General features: G+C 41.1%; 1 protein-coding gene across 1 annotated transcript in view; it reads right to left on the reverse strand.

The window, feature by feature from the left end:
- itga9 (integrin, alpha 9) overlaps window positions 1-26941 on the reverse strand; it is a 139623-nt gene that overhangs the window by 92068 nt on the left and 20614 nt on the right. The window contains exons 6-12 of the mRNA XM_036956146.1: window positions 17735-17864; window positions 17230-17315; window positions 17052-17114; window positions 15674-15811; window positions 14640-14745; window positions 3056-3150; window positions 1582-1672 (exon numbers count right to left, since the gene is read on the reverse strand). Of these exons, the coding sequence (XP_036812041.1) occupies window positions 1582-1672; window positions 3056-3150; window positions 14640-14745; window positions 15674-15811; window positions 17052-17114; window positions 17230-17315; window positions 17735-17864 (709 nt within the window). The remainder of the gene's footprint in view (window positions 1-1581; window positions 1673-3055; window positions 3151-14639; window positions 14746-15673; window positions 15812-17051; window positions 17115-17229; window positions 17316-17734; window positions 17865-26941) is intronic.

The following is a 26941-nucleotide window of genomic DNA, read 5'->3' on the forward strand; positions in this document are numbered from 1 at the left end:
ACTTGATTACACACAGGTGGATTGTATTTATCATCATTAGTCATTTAGGTCAACATTGGATCATTCAGAGATCCTCACTGAACTTCTGGAGAGAGTTTGCTGCATTGAAAGTAAAGGGGCTGAATAATTTTGCATGCCCAATTTTTCAGTTTTTGATTTGTTAAAAAAGTTTGAAATATCCAATAAATGTCGTTCCACTTCATGATTGTGTCCCACTTGTTGTTGATTCTTCACAAAAAAATACCGTTTTATATCTTTATGTTTGAAGCCTGAAATGTGGCAATAGGTCGCAAAGTTCAAGGGGGCCGAATACTTTCGCAAGGCACTGTATTTCTCAGGCCCAGAATCTAGAATATGCATATAATTGTCAGATTAGGATAAACAACACTCTAAAGTTTCCAAAACTGTAAAAATATTGTCTGTGAGTATAACAGAACTGATATTGCAGGCGAAAACCTGAGGAAAATCCAACCCGGAAGTGCTGTTTTTCCTGAAAGCTCTCTGTTCCATTGCCTGCCTTCACTCCATTTAAAGGGATATCAACCAGATTCCCTGTGGCTTCCACATGGTGTGAACAGTCTTTAGACACAGTTTCAGGCTTTTATTTTGAAAAATGAGCGAGAAAGATCACATTGCGTCATTGGATGGCTGGGTGCCAGCAGCGTTTTGCATGCGCAACAGCTTGGAGCAGACATTTTCTCTCTCTCTCCTATTGAAGAAGCTACAGTCCGGTTGAAATATTATTGATTATACATTGTAAAAACAACCTGAGGATTTATATAAAAAACGTTTGACATGTTTCTACGAACTTTATGGATACTATTCCAAATTTTCGTCTGCCCGGTCGTGACCGCTCGAGCCTGTGGATTTCTGAACATAACGCGCAAACCAAATGGAGGTATTTTGGATATACAAATCATCTTTATGGAACAAAAGGAACATTTATTGTGTAACTGGTGATTCTCGTGAGTGCAAACATTCGAAGATCATCAAAGGTAAGCGATTCATTTTATTGCTTTTCTGACTTTCGTGACCAATCTACTTGGCTGCTAGCTGTTTGTAATGTTTTGTCTGCTGAGAGAGATGTCCTTACATAAACTCTTGGTATGCTTTCGCCGAAAAGCTTTTTTGAAATTTGACACACCAGGTGGATTACCTGGATCACCTGACACGCCAGGTGGATTGCTATATTGCACTTGTGATTTCATGAATTAAATATTGTAGTAATTTAATTTTAATTTGGCGCTCTGCAATTCAGCGGTTGACGAAAATGATCCCGCTAACGGGATGGGTGCATCAAGAAGTTAACTTCTGAACCTAGTGTTGGCTAGTAGAGCTCTACGTACATCATTAACCCTGAACCTAGTGTTGGCTACGTTGTATCATCTGTTTTGTACTGTACAAAGGAAAAACCTGCACTCACTGAAATATTATTTAAGTTAATCTTTAAGAATATTCGTTTTTGTTTTTTTTAACAGTGTATCCCTTTTGAATCTGGCACCCAAAGAGTTTTTGCTACAACAAACTTTTCAGTTGAGCACGCCAATTCTTCATTCTATGTACTGTATATTGTGACAGTACCTAGATATCCATTGCCGTCCATGTCCACATTGCCAGATATTGATTGGCCGAACATCTGGAAGGCGGGGTTTACACTCCGTCCAGACAGCCTCTGCAATGAATTATATAAACGTGAGAATACACACACACACACACACACACACACACACGCACACACACACACAAGTACACACACACACACACACAATTACACACACACACACGCAGACTGATCTGACAGATTAACATTAGCGAACACATTACTGTAGCAGGAGGGATCAGCATCACATTGTCTCACAACAGTCAAGCATGTTTTTGCTACCTCTACTAAAACAGACCACTGTGTCTGTTACTGCTACCATAACAGACAACTGTGTCTGTTACTGCTACCATAACAGACCACTGTCTGAGCTTTAATCTACCAACAACACTGAGCAAGGCTACGGTTTGAGAGGGAAGTGGACTTTTACATTTCACCTCATCCTGTATCTCAGTAAATAGAAATGATGAACTACTGTGACTGTTTCAAATGGGACCCTATGCAGTGCACTACTTTTGACCTGGGACCTATTGGCTCTGGTCAAAAGTAGTGCACTATATATGGGTGCCATTTGGGACTCACACTCTATAATATTGTTTCATGGGGCTAATATCCATTGTGGGGATCTTTTGGTCTGGCTTCCAAGCTATTGAAAACACACTCCTGTGTGTGTGTATGTGTGTGTTCGTATTAGATGAGTGGAAAATCTCTTCCCAGGATAACATTACCACCTGGGTCTTTATGACACGTTAGTCAGAGGATGCTTCCCAAATGGAACCCTATTCCCTATTTAGTGCACATAGGGCTCTGGTCAAAAACATTGTACTATAGGGAATAGGGTGTCATTTGAGATGCAGACAGAGTGCTGCTGCTAGTGCTGCTGTGTCAACACAGATGGAGCTGTGATGTTATCCTTGTTGCTAACACAATGCAGTGTGTGTGTGTGTGTGTTTGGTTTCATTATCCTTGTGGGGACCAGAAGTCCTCACAAGGATAGTAAAACAAGGAATATTAAGAACATTTTGCAGGTCCCCACAAGAGGAAATACTATTTTAGGTTTAGGGGTTAGGTTTAAGAGTTAGGGTTAGGATTACGGTTAGTGATTTAGGGTTTGGATTAGGGTTAGTGGTTTAGGGTTAAGATTAGGGTTAGTGGTTTGGGGTTAAAGGTTAGGTTAAGGGTTAGGGAAAATAGGATTGTGAATGGGAATCAACTGTTTGTAAAACAAATGTGTGTGTGTGTGTGTACTAAACTAGAAATTAAAAGCAGATGAAGATGATATTTTATGTTGTTGGTCTTAAACACAGGGGACATAATATCTCAATTGGTTTAAGATGAATTGTCTCTTGACTTTCTAGTATCTCTTCCTCCAAAAGAGCCTATGATGGTGGCATATTATCAACCCAAGACTTGTGCTGATTACTTGTTGTGTCTAACCATTGAAAGTGTCTTTACCATAGAATATTTGTTGACGATTCCTGTGGCATCGCCATGGTAAATGTAGACTGCTCCACCGTAGTCATCTTCTTTGGGTGCTCCTATGGCCACATCTAGAGAGAGAGAGAGAGAGAGAGAGAGAGAGAGAGAGAGAGAGAGAGAGAGAGAGAGAGAGAGAGAGAGAGAGAGAGAGAGACAAAGACAATCACACAGAGGGAAAGAGTTCAGTATTACTCGTCTACAGAAAATGAACAAGAAAGTTAAGAACCAACAAGACTGGATTCCAACTGCTGTTCAAGAAGTTGCTTTGTGTGTGTCAGGACCATAGAAATGAAATGAATAGAAACAGTGTCGTCATGCACCCTAAAAATCTGAGGGGGCACAAAGTATGTGAGGATCGCTAGGGGGTGACCTGAATGGGTTAGGCACCCCATCTGTAAGTTGGAGAATTTAGCATTTTTCAAACACCTGAAACAGCTTTTTCCTGCAATCGATAGCCATAATCATTACACGTAATTAATATCTGAGCATACCTCTTGAGCGGTCAACTTTTCACCATATGATTTTCACTGTACCAGCAGGCATGCCAGCTAAGATAGTTCGACAAGCTAGCTCCTCTAACTTGATTGATAGCCTGAAATAGCTTCTTACTAATAACTACACAGAACAAAAATATAAACGCAACATGCAACCATTTTTAAGATTTTACTGAGTTACAGTTCATGTATGGAAATCAGTGAATTGAAATAAAGGACGTAATCTATGGATTTCACATGACTGGGAATACAGATATGCATCTGTTGGTCACAGATACACTATATATACAAAAGTATGTGGACACCCCTTAAAATTAGTGAATTCTGCTATTTCAGCCACACCCGCTGCTGACAGATGTATAAAATCTTGCACGCAGCCATGCAATCTCCATAGACAAACATTGGCAGCAGAATGGCCTTGCTGAAGAGCTCAGTGACTTTCAATGTGGCACCGTCATAGGATGCCGCCTTTCCAACAAAGTCAGTTAGTAAAATGTCTGTCCTGCCCCGGTCAACTGTATGTGCTGTTATTGTGAAGTGGAAATGTCTAGGAGCAACAACGGCTCAGCCGCGAAGTGGTAGGCAACACAAGCTCACAGAATGGGACCACCGAGTGCTGATTTGCATAGCACATAAAATCAACTGTCCTTGGTTGAAACACTCACTCCTGAGTTCCAAACTGCCTCTGGAAGGAACGTCAGTACAAAAACTGTTCGTCGGGAGCTTCATGAAATGGGCTTCCATGGCCGAGCAGTCGCACACAAGCCTAAGATCACCATGCGCAATGCCAAGCATCAGATGGAGTGGTGTAAAGCCATTGGACTCTAGAGCAGAGGAAACATGTTTTCTGGAGTGATGAATCACACCTCACCATCTGGCAGTCCAACAGATGAATCTGGGTTGCCCCAATGCATAGTACCAACTGTAAAGTTTGGTGGAGGAGAAATAATGGTCTGGGGCTGTTTTTCATGGTCCAGGCTAGGCCCCTTAGTTCCAGTGTTGGGAAATCTTAAAGCTACAGCATACAATGACATTCTAGACAATTCTGTGCTTCCAACTTTGTGGAAACAGTTTGGGGAAGGACCAAAGGGAGGTTCATACAGGTTCATACAGAAATGGTTTTCCCTGACCTCAGCCCCATCGAACACCTATGGGATGAATTGGAACACCGACTACGAGCCAGGCCTAATCACCCAACATCAGTGTCCGACCTCACTAATGCTCGTGCCTGAATGGAACCAAGTCTCCAAAGCAATGTTCCGACATCTAGTGGAAAGCCTTCCCAGAAGAGTGGAGGCTGTTATTGCATTAAAGAGGGGACCAACTCCATATTAATGCCCATTATTTTGGAATGAGATGTTCGACAAGTAGGTGTCCACATACTTTTGGTCATGTCGTATACCTTAAAAAAATATTTGGGTTGTGGATCAGAAAACCGGTCAGTATCTGGTGTGACCTCCATTTGTCTCATGCAGCGCAACACATCTCCTTGGCAAAAAGTTGATCAGGCTGTTTATTCTGGCCTGTGGAATGTTGTCCCATACCTCAGCAAGAATGGTAGAGATACTCTGAATGATCGGCTATGAAAAGCCAAATGACATTTACTCCTGAGGTCCTGACCTGTTGCACCCTCTACAACCACTGTGATTACTTTTATTTGACCCTCCTGGTCATCTATGAACATTTGAACATCTTGGCCATGTTCTATTATAATCTCCACCCGGCACAGCCAGAAGAGGACTGGCCACCCCTCATAGTCTGGTTCCTCCCTAGCTTTCTTCCTAGGTTCCGGCCTTTCTAGGGAGTTTTTCCAAGCCACTGTGCTTCTACACCTGCATTGCTTGCTGTTTGGGGTTTTAGGCTGGGTTTCTGTACAGCACTTTGAGATATCAGCTGATGTACGAAGGGCTATATAAATACATTTGATTTTATTTTATTTGTTGTGTGACAAAACTGCACATTTTAGAGTATTACGATGGCGCCGGAGGGGAGGTCTGCCGTCTTTCCGGCTCTTAACCAACCATGCTATATTGTTTGTTTTTTCGCGTTGTTCGTAACTAGATTTTTACATAATGTTGCTGCTACCATCTCTTATGACTGAAAAGAGCTTCTGGACATCAGAACTGCGATTGCTCACCTCAAACTGGACAAAGAGTTCTTCTTCAATGAGTTGGATGGGAGGGATATACTACTACAGACACCCGACCATGCCCCGATCCCCGTGACTCGCTGGAGAAGGAAACTGAGATTTTGTGGAAAAAGATCAGGGTGCCTTGTGAGAATCAGGTGACGAGTGGCTAATCTGCCCTTGCCTTCTGTCCAGCTAGCTAATGTTCAATCACTGGAAAATAAATGGGACGAGCTGAAAGCACATATATCTTACCAACGGTACATTAAAAACTGTAATATCTTAATTTCAACAAGTCAAGGCTGAACGACGACATTAAGAACATACAGCTCGCGGGTTATACACTCCATCGGCAGGACAGAACAGCATCCTCTGGTAAGACACTGGGTGGGGGCCTATGCATATACAGTTGAAGTCAGAAGTTTACATACACTTATGTTGGAGTCATTAAAACTATTTTTTTCAACCATTTCACAAATTTCTTGTTAACAAACTATAGTTTTTGCAAGTCGGTTAGGACATGTACTTTGAGCATGACACAAGTAATTTTTCCAACAATTGTTTACAGACAGATTATTTCACTTATAATTCACTGTATCACAATTCCAGTGGGTCAGAAGTTAACATACACTAAGTTGACTGTGCCTTTAAACAGCTTGGAAAATTCCAGAAAAGAATGTCATGGCTTTAGAAGCTTCTGATAGGCTAATTTACATAATTTGAGTCAATAGCGGTGTACCTGTGGATGTATTTCAAGGCCTACCTTCAAACTCAGTGCCTCTTTGCTTGACATAATGGGAAACTCAAAAGAAATCAGCCAAGACCTCAGAAAAACAATTGTAGACTTCCACATGTCTGGTTCATCTTTGATACAATTTCCAAACGCCTGAAGGTACCACATTCATCTGTACAAACAATAGTATGCAAGTATAAACACCATGGGACCACGTAGCCATCATACCGCTCAGAAAGGAGATGCGTTCTGTCTCCTAGAGATGAACGTACTTTGGTGCGAAAAGTGCAAATCAATCCCAGAACAACAGCAAATGACCTTGCTGGAGGAAACAGGTACAAAAGTATCTATATCCACAGTAAAACGAGTCATATATCGACACAACCTGAAAGGCCGCTCAGCAAGGAAGAAGCCACTGCTCCAAAACCGCCATAAAAAAGCCAGACTACGGTTTGCAACTGCACATGGTGACAAAGATCGTACTTTTGGAGAAATGTCCTCTGGTCTGATGAAACAAAATTAGAACTGTGTTAGGCCATAATGACCATAGTTATGTTTGGAGAAAAAGGGGGAGGCTTGCAAGCCACATAACACCATCCCAACCGTGAAGCAGCATCATGTTGTGGGGGTGCTTTGCTGCAGCAGGGACTGGTGCACTTCACAAAATAGATGGCATCATGATGGAGGAAAATTATGTGGATATATTGAAGCAACATCTCAAGACATTCATCAGGAAGTTAAAGCTTGGTCGCAAATGGGTCTTCCAAATGGCAATGACCCCAAGCATACTCCCAAAGTTGTGGCAAAATGGCTTAAGGACAACAAAGTCAAGGTATTGTAGTGGCCATAACAAACACCTGACCTCAATGCCATAGAAAATTGGTGGGCAGAACTGAAAAAGTATGTGCGAGCAAGGAGGCCTCCAAACCTGACTCAGTTACACCAGCTCTGTCAGGAGGAATGGGCCAAAATTCACCCAACTTATTGTGGGAAGCTTGTGGAAGGCTACCCGAAACGTTTGACCCAAGTTAAACAATTTAAAGGCAATGCTATCAAATACTAATTGAGTGCATGTAAACTTCTGACACACTGGGAATGTGATGAAATAAATAATAAGCTGAAATAAATAATTGTCTCTACTATTATTCTGACATTTCACATTCTTAAAATAAAGTGGTGATCCTAACTGACCTAAAACAGGGCATATTTACTAGGATTAAATGTCAGGAATTGTGAAAAACTGAATTTAAATGTATTTGGCTAAGGTGTATGTACATTTCCGAGTTCACTGTATGTGAGGAACAGCTGGTCCACGATATCTAAGGAAGTCTTGAGGTTTTTCTCGCCTGAGGTAGAGTATGTCATGATAAGCTGTAGACCACACTATCTACCTAGAGAGTTTTCATCTATATTTTTCGAAGCTGTCTTACATACCATCACAGACCGATGCTGTCACTAAAACCACGCTCAATGAGTTGTATACCGCCATTAGCAAACAGGAAAATGCTCATCCAGAGCCGGCACTCCTAGTGGCTGGGACTTCAATGTAGGGAAACTTAAATCAGTTTTACCTCATTTCTATCAGCATGTTAAATGTGCAACCAGAGGGAAAAAAATCTAGACCACCTTTACTCCACACACAGAGACCCATACAAAGCTCTCCCTCGCCCTCCATTTGGCAAATATGGCCATTAATCTATCCTCCGGATTCCTGCTTACAAGCAACAATTAAAGCAGGAAGCACCAGTGACTCGGTCTATAAAAAAGTGGTCAGATGAAGCAGATGCTAAACTACAGGACTGCTTTGCTAGCACAGACTGGAATATGTTCCAGGATTCTTCCGATGGCATTGAGGAGTACACCACATCAGTCACTGGCTTTATCAATAAGTGCATCGAGGACATCGTCCACACAGTGACTACGTATATACCCCAACCAGAAGCCATGGATTACAGGCAACATTCGCACTGAGCTAAAGGGTAGAGCTGCCGCTTTCAAGGAATGGGACTAATCTGGAAGCTTATAAGAAATCCCGCTATGCCCTACGAAGAACCATCACACAGACAAAACGCCAATACAGGACTAAGATCAAATCGTACTTCACCTTCTCCTACACTCATCGGATGTGGCAGGGCTTGCAAACTATTAGAACTACAAAGGGAAGCACAGCCAAGAGCTGCCCAGTGACACGAGCCTACCAGACGAGCTAAATAACTTCTATGCTCGCTTCAAGGCAAGTACCACTTCAACATGCATGAGAGCGTCAGCTGTTCCGGACGACTGAGTGATCACGCTCTCCGCAGCCAATGTGAGTAAGACATTCACAAGGCCGCAGGGCCAGATGGTTTACCAGGAAGTGTACTCCGAGCATGCGCTGACCAACTGGCAAGTGTCTTCTCTGACATTTTCAACCTCTCCCTGTCTGAGTCTGTAATACCAACATGTTTCAAGCAGACCACCATAGTCCCTGTGGCCAAAAACACTAAGGTTACCTTCCTAAATGATTACCGACCCGTAGCACTCACGTCTGTAGCCATGAAATGCTTTGACAGGCTGGTCATGACTCACATCAACACCATTATCCCAGAAACCCTAGACCAGTGGTTCCCACATTTTTTATAGTCCCATACCCCTTCAAACATTCAACCTCCAGCTGCGTACCCCCTATAGCACAAGGGTCAGCACACTCTCAGATGTAGTTTTTTTGCCATCATTGTAAGCCTGCCACACACACACACACACTATACAATACATTTATTAAACATAAGAACGAGTGTGAGTTTTTGTCACAACCCGGCTCAGGGGAAATGACAAAGAGCTCTTATAGGACCAGGGCACAAATATTAATATAATAATAATCAATCATTTTGCTCTTTATTTAGCCATTTTACATATCACTTTATTTGTTAATCAAAAACTGTGAATAACTCACCACAAACTTCAGGAAACAGCAGAGGGAACACCCCCCTATCCACATCGATGGAACAGTAGTGGAGAGGGTAGTACGTTTAAAGTTCCTCGGCATACACATCACAGACAAACTGAATTGGTCCACTCACACAGACAGCATCGTGAAGAAGGCGCAGCAGCGCCTCTTCAACCTCAGGAGGCTGAAGAAATGTGGCTTGTCACCAAAAGCACTCACAAACTTCTACAGATGCACAATCGAGAGCATCCTGGTGGGCTGTATCGCCGCCTGGTACGGCAACTGCTCCGCCCACAACCGTAAGGCTCTCCAGAGGGTAGTGAGGTCTGCACAACGCATCACCGGGGGCAAACTATCTGCCCTCCAGGACACCTACACCACCCGATGTTACAGGAAGGCCATAAAGATCATCAAGGACAACAACCACCCGAGCCACTGCCTGTTCACCCCGCTATCATCCAGAAGGCGAGGTCAGTACAGGTGCATCAAAGCTGGGACCGAGAGACTGAAAAACAGCTTCTATCTCAAGGCCATCAGACTGTTAAACAGCCACCACTAACATTGAGTGGCTGCTGCCAACACACTGACTCAACTCCAGCCACTTTAATAATGGGAATTGATGGGAAATGATGTAAAATATATCACTAGCCACTTTAAACAATGCTACCTAATATAATGTTTACATACCCTACATTATTCATCTCATATGTATACGTATATACTGTACTCTATATCATCTACTGTATCCTTATGTAATACATGTATCACTAGCCACTTTAACTATGCCACTTTGTTTACATACTCATCTCATATGTATATACTGTACTCGATACCATCTACTGTATCTTGCCTATGCTGCTCTGTACCATCACTCATTCATATATCTTATGTACATATTCTTTATCCCCTTACACTGTGTATAAGACAGTAGTTTTGGAATTGTTAGTTAGATTACTTGTTGGTTATTACTGCATTGTCGGAACTAGAAGCACAAGCATTTCGCTACACTCGCATTAACATCTCCCAACCATGTGTACGTGACAAATAACATTTGATTTGATTTGATTGGATTTGATTTCACAGGTTAATGAGAGGGGTGTGCTTGAAAGGATGCACATAACTTTTCAATGTTGGGTGGTGTTGGAGAGAGTCTCAGTCTTAAATAATTTTCCACACACAGTCTGTGCCTGTATTAGTTTTAATGCTAGTGAGGGCCGAGAATCCACTCTCACATAAGTAAGTGGTTGCAAAGGAAATCAGTGTCTTAACAGTGCAATTTGCCAAGGCAGGACGCTGAGCACAGCCCAATCCAGAAATCTGGAAGTGCCTTCTGATTAAATAAAATCTTCACAGAACCGCTTGTTGCAATTTCGATGAGGGTCTCTTGTTCAGATATCGGTAAGTGAACTGAAGGCAGGGCACGAAAGGGATAACGAATCCAGTTGTTTGTGTCATTTGTTTCGGGAAAGTACCTGCGTAATTGAATAGCCAACTTACTAAGGTGCTTCGCTATATCACATTTGAAATTGGCCGTAAGCTTGAGTTTATTTGCACACAACAAACCAGACAATGATGGAAAGACCTGTGTGTTGTCCTTGTTAATCGAGACAGAGAAGAACTACTTAATCATATCCTCAATTTTGTCCCGCACATTGAATATAGTTGCAGAGAGTCCCTGTAATCCTAGATTCAGATCATTCCGGCGAGAAAAAACATCACCCAGATAGGCCAGTCATGTGAGAAACTTGTCATCATGCAAGCCGTCAGACAAGTGAAAATTATGGTCAGTAAAGAAAACTTTAAGCTCGTCTCTCAATTTAAAAAAACGTGTCAATACCTTCCCCCTTGATAACCAGCGCATTTCTGTATGTTGTAAAAGCGTTACATGGTCGCTGCCCATATCATTGCATAGTGCAGAAAATACACGAGAGTTGCTTTAACAAAGTTAACAATTTCACTGTAGTGTCCAAAATGTCTTTCAAGCTGTCAGGCATTCCCTTGGCAGCAAGAGCCTCTCGGAAGATGCTGCAGTGTACAAGTGGCATCGGGAACAACTGCTTGCACACGCGTGTCCACTATACTATGTCTCCCTGTTATGGCGTCTGCGCCATCAGTACGAATTCCAACATGAGCAGCATCTACATTTGGCTACATTTGTGGAATTACCGCGAAAGAGTAACGGTTAATGTGATTGGATGTTAATTACCTGTATTTGACATTGTGTTGTTATTTCGCTGAACACTAACTAGGTGGCTTCATTTTATTTTTGGTAGTGAAACGAGGTTACTCAGGCGAGAAAATGTATAGCCCCGTTGGAAAATATAGATGAACTGTTTGAAAATGTGAAGATTTTTTTTTTTTTAACTTAATTTTTTTATTTAAAAATGTAAAATGTGAATCACATTTTGATTTGGCCTACCCCTGACGGCATTGCGCGTACCCCGGGGGGTATTCAGTTTGGGAATAGCTGCCCTAGACCCACTCCAATTTGTATACTGCACCAACAGATCCACAGATGATGCAATCTCTATGCACTCCACACTTCTCTTTCACACCTGGACAAAAGAAACACCTATGTGAGAATGCTATTCATTGACAACAGCTCAGCGTTCAACACCATAGTGCCCTCAAAGCTCATCACTAAGCTAAGGACCCTGGGACTAAACACCTCACTCTGCAACTTGATCCTGGACTTCCTGATGGGCCGCCCCAGGTTGTAAGGGTAGGTAACAACACATCCGCCACGCTGATCCTCAACACAGGGGCCCCTCAGGGGTGCGTGCTCAGCCCCCTCCTGTACTCCCTGTTCACTCCCTGTTCACTCAATACTGCACGGCCAGGCACGACTCCATGATTAACACCATGATTAACACCATGATTAAGTTTGCCAATGACACAACATCGGAAGGCCTGATCACCGACAACGATGAGACAGCCTATAGGGAGGAGATCAGAGACCTGGAGACTGAAAAGAGTTGGCATGTGTCCTCAGATCCTCAAAAGGTTCTACAGCTACACAATCGAGAGCATCCTGACGGGTTGCATCACTGCCTGGTATGGCAAACGCTCGGCCTCCGACCGCAAGGCACTACAGAGGGTAGTGCTTACGGCCCAGTACATCACCGGGGCCAAGCTTCCTGCCATGCAAGACCTCTATACTAGGCGGTGTCAGAGGAAGGCCCTAAAAATGGTCAAGACTTCAGCCACCCTAGTCATAGCCCCCCCCTCCACCACCCCGCACATTGACTCTGTACCGGTAACCCCTGTATATAGCCCCGCTATTGATATTTACTGCTGCTCTTTAATTATGTGTTATTCTTATCTCTTACTTTTTTTGTTGGTATTTTATTAAAACTGCATTGTTGGTTAAGAGCTTGTAAGTAAGCATTTCACTGTAAGGTCTGTTGTATTCTGCGCATGTGACAAATACAATTTGATTTGGCCTTTTATTGTCCCCAACACCTGTGTAATGATAATACTGTTTAATTAGCTTATTGATATACCAGGGATGCTTACGAACAGGGATGTAAACAAATTTGTGCACAAAATTTGAGAGAAATAAGCTTTTTGTGTGTATTGAACATTTCTGAGATCTTTTATTTCATCTCATGAAACCAACACTACAAGTTGCGTTCATATTTTTTGGTTAAGTGTAGTTATGAGGTTGGGAGAAGCTATCTGGGCTGGTTAAAGCCAACTTCATGAAATTCTTAAGTGGCTAGTAGTACAAAAAAATATATATTAAAAAATGATATATTTTTAAACAGGACAATCTGAAGGGGCACGTGCCCCTGTGCTGCCTATGGGCATGACGCATCTGAATAGAACAGGCTTGGAAGCTCTAACTATGGCAATTTGACTGGTAAACTCATGGGTCCACTTGCATTGGCTGCCTGGTAATGTAATGCAATAATTTCCATGGTTATTTGGAGTGTTCTATCAACATTCTACATGGTAATGTAGAATGTTCATTCAAATGATTCTATCTGATATGGCTCATGCAATGACATGTATTTTTTGTAATGTCAGTTGAGTTGACTCAACAAATCACAACACAGATTGAAGGGTACGCTTCCTGCTTTTAATTCCTGGCATGGGTACACTCAAAATGGCTGCCAGTCCACCCATTATGCCATCATTGACATGAATGGAGACGTCCATTCTATTCATTCTATTTCTATGGTCAGGACCCCTGGGTCTTTTTTCTTTTTGCAGGGCTGTGCTTGGGAAACATGTTGTCACAGTCTCTTAATAGACATTTAAGTGTTGTCAGTCCCTATAAACCCCAGTGTGAAACCTCTGTAAGAGTGGAAACAGAACCATAAAACTGAAGGCAAAAGGATTAACATAAAGTCTGCATCCCAAATGGGCCCTGGTCAAAAGTTGTACACTATGCAGGGAAGAGGGTGGCATTTGATGCTCAGGCAACGTCCCTTAATCCCCCCTCACAACCAAAGCTGGAAAATACACTTTCCCCTTTTAAAGCAAAAATAGTTCTTCAGTGATGATGCAATAGCATGCATACGAAAAAAGTGAACGTTTTAAAACAATCATAACATGGACAAGGAAATCGTCAAGGTTTATAATGTTGTTTAACAACATAGGCTACTAAGTACCTCATCCTGTTTCTCTTACATTATCAAATGTGGGGAATTGAAAGCAGAAACCTACAGAATGTTATTCCAATTTTCTGAACATTGAATGTAAATGCTGGGTGTTAAAGATGTTATTTATATAATTTCCTCTCTTTATACCTTTATTTAACTAGGCAAGTCAGTTAAGAACAAATACTTATTTACAATGACGGCCTTGACCGGCCAAACCCGGACGACGCTGAGCCAATTGTGCACCACCCTACGGGACTCCCAATCACGGCCGGTTGTGATATAGCCTGGATTCGAACCAGGGTGTCTGTAGTGACGACTCAAGTACTGAGATACAGTGCCTAAAACCGCTGTGCCCCTTGGGAGCCCCATAGGGCGGTGTACAAGATCCCACTCTCCACAAAATAATCAAAACAGAATTTTCCTGAGAGAAAAGCTTTTTGGGTTTTATAGCATACGTATTACAACCATCCAACGTTTGCTTATGTCAAAATGTTTAACATAGTGGAAGAAAAACTAGACTAGAACAATTCTCATAAATCTAATATGTGTCATCCAGAAGTTTTGTATGTATACAACAATAGTGCTAAATAGTGATTTGAGGAGGGTTAACATTTTTATATAAGCATACATTCTATACTTGAAAACACAGTGACTTAGTTGAGAGACACTTACCTTGGTACCCATCGTCATCGATGTCTCCAATTGCAGTGATGCACTCTCCAAAGTGTGCATTGTAGGCATCATCTCCATTTAAGAGTTCAGCCTGCTCCATCACCCCCTACAAGTAGTCAAACGGGAATGGTTATGACGTGACACAACCCATTACTTTAAAGGGGAAGGGTTATGACGTGACACAACCCTTTACTTTAAAGGAAAATGATTATAACGTGACACAAGACATTACAGAGGAATGTTTAGGATGTGACACAACCTATTACATTAATGGGGAATAGTTATGACGTGACACAACCCATTACAGGGGAAGGGTTATTGCGTAACACAACCCATAACGTTAAAGGGGAATGGTTATTGTGTGATATAGCCATTACTATAAAAAGGGAGCAGTTATGGCATGACACAACCCTTTACTCTAAAGTAGAATGGTTATAACTTACTACTAACTAAAATAAATCCTGCTTTTTACTATAACAGTTGAGGAACTGTCTCTATCGGCTATAGATGGCTGCTTTCCCCTTCCTTTATTTACTTGACTTTCATGAACAACTCAAACACACAGTAACAATCTCCAAGACGAGCTAGTTATAAGATCCTAATGATAACTCATAAACAGAACAGGATCAAACACTCTATATGGAGGTCCTAATATACACTCAACTCATCCACCCCGACCAACCACCCTACTTTCATGTTTGCCTTAAGTAACCATCTGTATTATGTAACCATACCAAACGTGACATATCACCCTAATTTGAGTGGATTTACGTTTACATCTAGTCTATGAGACCAGGCAGTATAGGCAGCCATGTTTCTATATGGCGGGTTATATACAGGCTGACTGGAGGGCTAGAATATACTGTACATCTCCAATGTTTTTCACAAATCTCATTTAGAGAATTCCTAGTTGGAGGATTCTCTACCTGGTCACTCCCTTCCGAATGTCCTACAACTTCTGGAAGATCTGGGACATTTCAGAAAGTTCACATCATTTTCCAACTCTATTCCCATCCAACCCAGATCCCACTCACATTGCCCTTGCTGAGGTAGACAGAGACCTGTCCCTCGTCCCGTAGCGTGCTGTGCATGGGCGCTCCAACCAGCAGGTCCGACAGGCCATCCCGGTTCAGGTCAACTGCACACAATGAGGAGCCAAAGTAAGAGCCCATCTGGAAAATAACCAAGCACAGCCACAGAGCCACACAGACAGGTAGCATTGGGTCAGTGAAAATACATAACGCTGTGTTCACCTTGTGTATAATGTATAGAGATATACATGTATTCTATTCTATTCACACAATTTGGAGCCAAGGTAAGAGCACATCTGGAAAATAACCAAGCACAAGCCAGAGGCGTCTGTGTGCACACCACCACAGCCACAGAGCCACACAGACAGGCACACCACCACAGCCACAGAGCCACACAGACAGGCACACCACCACAGCCACAGAGCCACACAGACAGGCACACCACTACAGCCACAGAGCCACACAGACAGGCACACCACTACAGCCACAGAGCCACACACACCACTAGTCAGATCAGTCTTTTCATCGAAACATGATTATTCATGTTGATCTAGTGTAATGTATTTGTCATGTGAATTGTGTGTGTGTATATTTATTGTCTTAATTATTAGCCACAACTGAAGGTCCATCTAGGAAAAATATATCCTATTCTGTCCTATTCTATTATTTTCATTCTGTTCTATCTTATAATATTTATATTCTATTCTAATCTACTCATTGCCAATGAGGACTGCTTTTTCGATTGCCCTCAAGATAGACAGACACTTCCTTTTTATTTTCATCATTCTCTCCCTCCACAACCTGACTGGATTAATTTTCCCTTTCATATCTCTACCAATATTAAAGGAATATTTACAAAACATAGGGTCTTAATCTACAAAGATTGAGTTATTATTTACTCTTAAAACCATGTGAATTGCCCTCCCTAGCTGTCTGGTTCGTGGTCAGACTAGGGGTGTGTCCCAAATGGCACCCCTTTCTCTATATAGTGTACTATTTTTGACCAGAGCCCAATGGGTGCAATTTGGGATGCAAGCCTAGAGTGCTCTAAACACTTTACATAAACCACATAAACAGTGTGGTGCTTCTGAGAAAACCATTAACTAACAGTCTGCCATGCTTCACCTGCACCAGCTACAGTATGTGTACTCTACTACACATGGGGCATGGTTTCCCAGACCCTGATTAAGTCTAGAGACTCTCCATTGAGCATGATCACTCAAGTGTAGGCCTATGTCATTTCTGATAACAAAGAATACTAACAGATGGTAGAAGTGAACAGTGATCACCACTGACACACTAAAGAAACAACATGTCACTGTCATGTAGTAATGGTTAAACAGCATAGTAGATCGCTGTGGTCCATATTTCAGACACATACCATTTTCCCTGAGGCTTGAAAGATCTTCACCAAAGACCCACCATCTATTCTGAAAATGTAAACCTGGAGGGAAAGGAGGATACAGTGTTAAAATACAGTGTTAACAAATCAGTGTTAAAATATTCAATACAAAGATATGATACTCCTCCTAAATCAACCAATCAAATCCTGTACATACTTTTCCTCCTCCACTGTGTTGTGGAGCTCCTGCAGCCACATCTATGAAGTTAGGAGAGGAGAAGTGTCCAGCAGTCACAGCATAGCCTAGAGAGAAACAGAGAAACAGTCAGACTTTACATGAAATAGTGGTTTGTCACAGCATAGCCTAGAGAGACAGAGAGACAGAATCAGTCAGACTTTACATTGAATAGTGGTTTGTCACAGCATAGCCTAGAGAGAAAGAGAGAAACAGTCAGAGTTGTCAATACAATCAAATAAATTAGGTACAGGTAGTCAACTATTTTACTGGTGCTCTTAGAGGGTCTACACCAGGTTAGTGTAGTGTAAAGTGTACTGTCATTTAAAAAGGGCTTTGTGAATACATTTGATTGATGATTTATAAATTGATTGGGCTATTTATTTATTTATTGATTAATTAATCAACTGATTGACAGACCGACTGACAGACAGATTGATCGATTGCATAAGTGATTAATCGATTAAATCAATCAAAGGAAACATACCTAGATAGCTGTATCTATGTGAGTCGACTTCTTCTTTGTTGGGGTTGTAGAAGGTGCTGGAGGTCAGGTTGTAGACCTTGACTGTTCCTGTCCAGTAGTATGATCCTGGAGCTCCCATCACCACCAGCTCCTGAAATTGACCACACACCATACATCTTGCAACATTAGGCTGTGTTTACACAGCCACCCTAAGAACCCAAATCTGAATGTCTTCCTATATCGCCAATCTTTTTTTCCTGACTGTCCACACATAGTTTTACATGTGACCCATATCAGATTTGAGCATTCACACTGATGTAGCCTCTGAAGTACAGATGCAATGTTCATTTCCTGTCACTGTTCCTTTAAATTTTGGAGTGGTTGTAATGATAACAGTCATGTGCAATAAAACCACTTCAGAGCTAAAAAATCTGATCTGAGCATCCAGACAGAAGTCGCACATGGAGGATCGGGTTTGGATAAGGATTTAGATCCACATAGGAGGTGGTATTAATCGGAAGTCCAAAAATCTGATTGCATGTGTTTTCTTTTTTTGCTGTTTACACATTAGGGAAAATATCCGATAGACAGTGTTGCTAAGTAATTAAGTCAAAATACTTCAAAGTACTACTTAAGTCATCACTTTACTATTTATATTTTTCACAACTTTTACTTAATAACATTCCTAAAGAAAATTATGTCGTTTTTATCCATTATTTTCCAATGACACAAAAATCCCTGGTCTTTACTACTGCCTCTGATCTGGCGGACTCACAAAACACAAATGCTTCATTTGTAAATTATGTCTGAATTTTGGTGTTCCCCTAAATATAGGTACATTTAAACAACAAAAAAAAGAACATTGTGTCACCTGATTTGCTTAATAGAAGGAATTAGAAATTATTTATACCTTTACTTTTGATACTTAAGTATATTTAAAACCAAATACTTTTAGACTTTTACTCTGATGTCGCCTCTGAAGTAGCACACAGATGCAATGTTCATTTCCTGTCACTGTTCCTTTAAATTACAACCAGTATTTTACTGGGTGACTTCACTTTTACTTCAGCCATTTTCTATTAACGTATCTGAACTTTTACTCAAGTATGACAATTGGGTACTTTTTCCACCATTGCCGATAGGTATCAGATATGCAAATAATTGACAAAAGATTTGAATTGGACTGACTGTGTAAACACAGCCTTAGAGATTTATTAGCCTTCTGACTCAGCAAAATAATACATATACCCAGGGGTGAAAGTAGATCAAATGTATTCCCAGTACGCATAACTGCGGGAAGTAGGGGTGCTGAGGATGGTGCAGCACTCCCTGAAAAATCATAATTAAAAAATATATTAACACAACATATATTTATTTTTTTCTCACAAAAATGTGCGCAATGGGGCTTTACTAGTGTTAGCACACCAATATACTGTAGACATCTGTAGTGCAGGAAGATTTTATTTTTTTCAGCTTCGGCAAAAAAAGTTAGTTGTATAATTAAGAACAGTATCTTGCCAGATTCAATAGTTGGAACTGTAAGAGTTGTTGCCCTGTCCCTTTCTCTGTGATGTCATTCTAATGTAATCCAGAAACAAAACCCTGTCCCTTTCTCTGCCATTGTGCAAAGATGTCATGTCATCAAGGCAAAGGGTGGCTACTTTAAAGAATCTCAAATCTCAAATATATTTTGATTTGTTTAACACTTTTTTGGTTACTACATGATTCCATATGTGTTATTTCATAGTTTTAATGTCTTCACTATTATTCTACAATGTAGAAAATTGTAAAAATAAAGAAAAACCCTGGAATGAGTAGGTGTCGAGTAGCTGCCGTGGTCATCCCCCTCTTCAAAGGGTGAGACACCCTGGATCCAAACTGTTACAGACCTATATCCATTCTGCCCTGCCTATCTAAGGTCTTCAAAAGCCAAGTCAACAAACAGATCACTGACCATCTCGAATCCCACCGTACCTTCTCCGGTGTTTAATCTGGTTTCAGAGCTGGTCATGGGTGCACCTCAGCCATGCTCAAGGTACTAAACGATATCATAACAGCCATCGATAAAAGACAGTACTGTGCAGCCGTCTTCATCGACCTGGCCAAGGCTTTCGACTCTGTCAATCACCTTATTCTTATCGGCAGACTCAGTAGCCTCGGTTTTTCTAATGACTGCCTTGCCTGGTTCACCAACTACTTTGCAGACAGAGTTCAGTGTGTCAAATCGGAGGGCATGTTGTCCGGTCCTCTGGCAGTCTCTATGGGGGTGCCACAGGGTTCAATTCTCGGGCTGACTCTTTCTTTGTATATATTAATGATGTTGCTCTTGCTGCGGGCGATTCCCTGATCCATCTCTACGCAGACGACACCATTCTGTATACTTCTGGCCCTTCCTTGGACACTGTGCTATCTAACCTCCAAACGAGCTTCAATGCCATACAACACTCCTTCCGTGGCCTCCAACTACTCTTAAACGCTAGTAAAACCAAATCCTTGCTTTTCAACCGTTTGCTGCCTGCACCCGCACGCACGCCCGACTAGCATCACCACCCTGGATGGTTCCGACCTAGAATATGTGGACATCTATAAGTACCTAGGTGTCTGGCTAGACTGTAAACTCTCCTTCCAGACTCATATCAAACATCTCCAATCCAAAATCAAATGTAGAATTGGCTTTCTATTTCGCAACAAAGCCTCCTTCACTCACGCCGCCAAACTTACCCTAGTAAAACTGACTATCATACTGATCCTCGACTTCGGCGGTGTCATCTACAAAATAGCTTCCAATACTCTACTCAGCAAACTGGATGCAGTTTATCACAGTGCCATCCGCTTTGTTACTAAAGCACCTTATACCACCCACCACTGTGACCTGTATGCTCTAGTCAGCTGGTCCTCGCTACATATTCGTCGCCAGACCCACTGGCTCCTGGTCATCTACAAGTCCATGCTAGGTAAAGTTCCGCCTTATCTCAGTTCACTGGTCACGATGGCAACACCCACCCGTAGCACGCACTCCAGCAAGTGTATCTCACTGATCATCCCTAAAGCCAACACCTCATTTGGCCGCCTTTCCTTCCAGTTCTCTGCTGCCTGTGACTGGAACGAATTGCAAAAATCGTTGAAGTTGGAGACTTATCTCCCTCGCCAACATTAAAAATCTACTATCTGAGCAGCAAACCGATCGCTGCAGCTGTACATAGTCCATCGGTAAATAGCCCACCCAATTTACCTACCTCATCCCTATACTGTTTTTATTTATTTACTTTTCTGCTCTTTTGCACACCAGTATCTCTACCTGCACATGACCATCTGATCATTTATCACTCGAGTGTTAATCGGCTTAATTGTAATTATTCGCCTACCTCCTCATGCCTTTTGCACACAATGTATATAGACTCTTTTTAATTTTTTTATTCTACTGTGTTATTGACTTGTTTATTGTTTACTCCATGTGTAACTCTGTGTTGTTGTCTGTTCACACTGCTATGCTTTATCTTGGCCAGGTCGCAGTTGTAAATGAGAACTTGTTCTCAACTAGCCTACCTGGTTAAATAAAAGTGAAATAAAAAAAAAACACCTTTAAAATGTATTGCCTTTTAATGTGGCATAAACACAACCAGTCCTGATTAGAGGTCGACCGATTATGATTTTTCAACGCCGATACTGATACCGATTATTGGAGGACCAAAAAGGCCGATGCCGATTAATCTGACAATTTGTTTTACATTTGTAATAATGACAATTCCAACAATACGGAATTAACACTTATTTTAACTTAATATAAAACATCAATAAAATCTATTTAGCCTCAAATAAATAATGAAACATGTTCAATTTGGTTTAAATAATGCAAAAACAAAGTGTTGGAGAAGAAAGTAATATGTGCCATGTAAAAATGTGTGCCATGTAAAATATGTGCCATGTAAAAAAGCTAACGTTTGAGTTCCTTGCTCAGAACATGAGAACATATTACATTTGGTGGTTCCTTTTAACATGAGACTTCAATATTCCTAGGTAAGAGGTTTTAGGTTGTAGTTAATATAGTATTTATAGGACTATTTCTCTCTATACCATTTGTATTTCATATACCTTTGACTATTGGATGTTCTTATAGGCACTATAGTATTGCCAGTGTAACAGTATAGCTTCCGTCCCCCTCCTCACCCCTACCTGGGCTCGAACCAGGTACACATCGACAACAGCCACACTCAAAGCATCGTTACCCATCGCTCCACAAAAGCCGCGGCCCTTGCATTGCAAGGGGAATAACTACTCCAAATCTAAAAGCGAGTGACATTTGAAACAGTATTAGCGCACACCCAGGTAACTAGCTAGCCATTTCACATTGGTTACACCAGCCATTAGGAAAGAAAATAAATTATATAGTCAGGAAGTAAAGAAACAAACATCTGGAGTTGATTGGTCAGTCAGTCCTTGATTTGATGGTCACCCTAAATTCTAGAACGTCAGATACATCCCGCTTTCACTAGATTCTAGAATGTCAGATACATCCCGCTTTCACTAGATTCTAGAATGTCAGATACATCCCGCTTTCACTAGATTCTAGAATGTCAGATACATCCCGCTTTCACTAGATTCTAGAATGTCAGATACATCCCGCTTTCACTAGATTCTAGAATGTCAGATACATCCCGCTTTCACTAGATTCTAGAATGTCAGATACATCCCGCTTTCACTAGATTCTAGAATTTCAGATACATCCTGCTTTCACTAGATTCTAGAATGTGAGATGCGTCCTGCTGTCACTTCATTTTTAGAATGTCAGAATGTTGTCCTCCTGCTGTCACACATCTGTGAAACACTAGAATACTAAGACATTAGCTACAATTCAGAGACAAAGGTTAAGAACAACAGCTGTCTATTATATCTAACATTCCTCAGATCCTGACATTCTGTACTGAAACGCTGTCCAAGAGTCTGACAGCTCTTCGGTTGTCTGTGTATGGACAGTCTGTGGTGGAAAAAATGTGTTGTTCCATTGCTCCTTTGTTCAGACGACTCCGTTGTTGAGTCCAACAACCCCCCGACCTTCTGGTAACACAACCTTGATATGCAACTTGGATGCTCATCGCTATTCCTATTCTTACATAACTTATTTTCCCATTCCTTCTAAATGTTCAGCCGTGCACTATGCAAAGGTCTCATACAATGTTGATTCCACACAGCCTGGAATCCAAACTGAATCATTTCTCATCTAGACAGTCCAAGTGTCTGTCTATTGGTGTAGTTCCAGACTAAACCTGAGGAAGTGAAACAATAATGAACCTGAGTGATATTCAGGTTGGAGCCAGGCTAAGATTCCCCACAGGCTGCAGTTTTGGATTCCAGGCTAGATACCACACAGTACGGGGTGCCGAGTGAAATGATGGTCTGTGGTCTGAACTGATTTGATGGTAACTTGAAACCTTTTTTAGATTTATAAATTGCAAAACTTATTTTTTTCATTCCTTTTGAAGGTTAACTATGCAAAGTTCTTATATGATCTGGAGCCACGGTAGAATGAAATAATGGTCTGAACTGATTTGATAGATGTACTTGGGTTCTGGATACTACTGCTGTTAGGTGATGCTCCTCAAATAGGAAGACTTCTCTTGGCATATAGACAGCTCAGCAATTTGAAAGACAGACCTGGTTTTGGGCTTGGAACTGCTACTCTCTGTCAAGTAAGATAATGGTGGTGGTGTTGGTGCTGTTATGTTCCAGGGCCTGATCAGAATAGAACAGAACACCGCTCTTCTCTGGGCACACAGACAGAGACATTCAGACAGCTCAGCAAATAACTCAATAAGTCAAATTACTGATTACACTTTAATGGACTGGCACAACTTTAAACGGTGCACTACCTCTTTGATATGTCCTTATTTCATCTCATCAAAAGCACAGACTAAGTACAAAGAGAATGGCTGTGTACCAAATGGCACCCTATCCCCTATATAGTGCACACATTTTGACCAGAGAACAGTCTAAGGCACTCACTAAAGACCCTGGTTAGATTCCAGGTTGTATCATAACCGGCCGTGATTGGGAGTCGCATAGGGCGGCGCACAATTGGCCCAGTGTCGTCCGGGTTAGGCCGTCATTGTAAATAAGAATTTGTTCTTAACGGACTTGTGCGTTTCCACTGTGAAAGCAAAATAAATCTTTATTTCCTTCTGACACTCTGACAAGGCTTACAGTGTATCAGAGAGGTCAAGTCAGGTTAACACAGCCCCTCTTAGTAGCCTATGGAAACAGGAATAAGTAAGGAGACTAACATGGCTTTGGTAGATTTCTTTGTCTGTCATCAAAATTGCTAAAATGTTTTTAAAAACAATTCTAATAAATGCCTCAGTTAGACAATGGATGAAGGCACTCCAAAACCATCAGCTATTTAATGAATTATAGCACATAAAACATTTTACTGGCACGGACAAATAATTAATGGAGTTTAGGTGGGAATTCAAGTATTCAATATACAGTACCAGTCAAAAGTTTGGACACACCTACTTGCTTGGACCAAGATTGACTGACCTTCATGTCTTAAAGTAAGAATGGACTGTCATTTCCTTTTAGCTTATTTGAGCTGTTTTTTGCGATAAAATGGATTTGGTCTTTTACCAAATAGGGCTATCTTCTGTATACCGCCCTACCTTGTCACAGCACAACTGATTGGCTCAAACACATTAAGAAGGAAAGAAATTCCACAAATTAACTTTTAACAAGGCTGTTAATTGAAATGCATTTCAGGTGACTACCTCATGAAGCTGGTTGAGAGAATGCCAAGAGTGTGCAAAGCTGTCATCAAGGCAAAGGGTGGCTAATTTGAAGCATCTCAAATATAAAATATATTTTGATCTGTTTAACACTTTTTTGGTTACTACATGATTCCATATGTGTTATTTCATAGTTTTGATGTCTTCACTACTTTTCTACAATGTAGAAAATAGTCAAAATAAAGAAAAACCTTTGAATGAGTAGGCGTGCCCAAACTTTTGACTGGTACTGTAAATTGTAAAATGTCCCTTTTTCCCCCTTAGAGTGCACTCAAATATACATTTTGTAATGGTATCAGGTATTTATTTTATATTTTGTGTTAAAATAAATACAATTATACGTGCCTAATTTGCATAAATAGAGTGCCTGCAGAAAGTAAACACACCCCTTGACTTTTTTCAAAAAAATATGTTACAAACTGGAATTAAAATGGATTAGTAATTGTTTTAATCTACACAAATACTCTGTATCGTGAAAGTGGAAGAAACATTCTAAAAATGTTTCAAGATGAATGAAAAAAAATGAAAAAAAGAATACACAGCCTTATTCTAAAATGGATTAAATAAAACAATTACCTCTTCAATCTACACACAATACCCCATAATGACAAAGCGAAAACATTTTTTCAATATCACTCGAAATTGAGCTCAGGTGCATCCTGTTTCCATTGATCATCCTTGAGATGTTTCTACAACTTGATTGGAGTCCACCTGTGGTAAATTACATTTATTGGACATGATTTTGAAAGGCACACACCTGTCTATTTTAGGTCCCACAGTTGACAGTGCATGTCACAGCAACAACCAAGCCATGAGGTCGAAGAAATTGTCTGCAGAGCTCCAAGACAGGATTGTGTCGAGGCACAGATCTGGGGAAGGGTACCAAAACATTTCTGCAGCATTGAAGGTAACGAAGAACACTGTGTCCTCCATCAGTCTTAAATGAAAGAAGTTTGGAACAACCAAGACTCTTCCTAGGGCTGGCCGCCCGGTCAAACTGAGCACTTGGTCAGATTTTCAAGACGATTTAAGTCAAAAAAGGAATTAGGCCAGTCAGGATCATTCAATGTCGTCTTGCTAAGCAACTCCAGTGTATATTTGGTATTGAGTTTTAGGTTATTGTCCTGTTGAAAGGTTAATTTGTCTCCCAGTGTCTGTTGGAAAGCAGACTGAAGCAAATTTTCCTCTAGGATTTTGCCATCCTTGAAAACATGAAGATTGTTACTTAGTGAAGTGTTGTGTTGGATTTGACCCAAACATAATGCTTCGTTTTCAGGACAAAAAGTGAATTCATTTGCCACATTTTTTGCAGTGTTACTTTAGTGCCTTATTGCAAACAGGATGCATGTTTTAGAATATTTTTATTCTGTACAGACTTCCTTATTTTCACTCTCTCATTTAGGTTAGTATTGTAGAATAACTCTAATGTTGTTGATCCATCCTCAGTTTTATCCTATCACAGCAATTCAACTCTAACTGTTTAAAATCACCATTGGCCTCATTGTGAAATCCCTGAGCAGTTTCCTTCCTCTCCGGCAACGGAGTTAAAAAGGATGCCTGTGTCTTTGTAGTGACTGGGTGTATTGATACACCATCCAAAGTGTAATTAATAACTTCAACATGCTCAAAGGGATATTCAGTGTCTCCTTTTCTTTCCCCTATCTACCAATAAGTGCCCTTCTTTGTGAGGCATTGGAAAAGCTCTGTGGTCTTTGTGTTTGAATCTGTGCTTGAAATTCAATACTGGACTGAGGGACTTCACATATAAAGTTGAAGTCGGAAGTTTACATACACTTAGGTCGGCGTCATTAAAACTAATTTTTCAACCACTCCACAAATTTCTTGTTAACAAACTATACATTTGGCAAGTCGGTTCGGACATCTACTTTGTGCATGACACAAGTCATTTTTCCAACAATTGTTTACAGACAGATTATTTCACTTATAATTCACTGTATCACAATTCCAGTGGGTCAGTGGTTCACATACACTAAGTTGACTGTGCCTTTAAACAGATTGGAAAATTCCAGAAAATGAAGTTATGGCTGTAGAAACTTCTGATAGGCTAATTGACATAACTTGAGTTAATTGGAGGTGTACCTGTGGATGTATTTCAAGGCCTACCTTCAAACTCAGTGCCTCTTTGCTTGACATCATGGGAAAATCAAAAGAAATCAGCCAAGACCTCTGAAAAACAATTGTAGACCTCCACAAGTCTGGTTCATCCTTGGGAACAATTTCCAAACGCCTGAAGGTACCGCATTCATCTGTACAAACAATAGTGCGCAAGTATAAACACCATGGGACCACGCAGCCGTCATACTGCTCAGGAAGGAGACGCGTTCTGTCTCCTAGAGATGAACGCACTTTGGTGCGAAAATTGCGAATCAATCCCAGAACAACAGCAAAGGACCTTGTGAAGATGGAGGAAACAGGTACAAAAGTATCTATA

The sequence above is a fragment of the Oncorhynchus mykiss genome, chromosome 20 (assembly GCF_013265735.2).
Source record: "Oncorhynchus mykiss isolate Arlee chromosome 20, USDA_OmykA_1.1, whole genome shotgun sequence".
In the NCBI taxonomy this organism is placed as follows: Eukaryota; Metazoa; Chordata; class Actinopteri; order Salmoniformes; family Salmonidae; genus Oncorhynchus; species Oncorhynchus mykiss.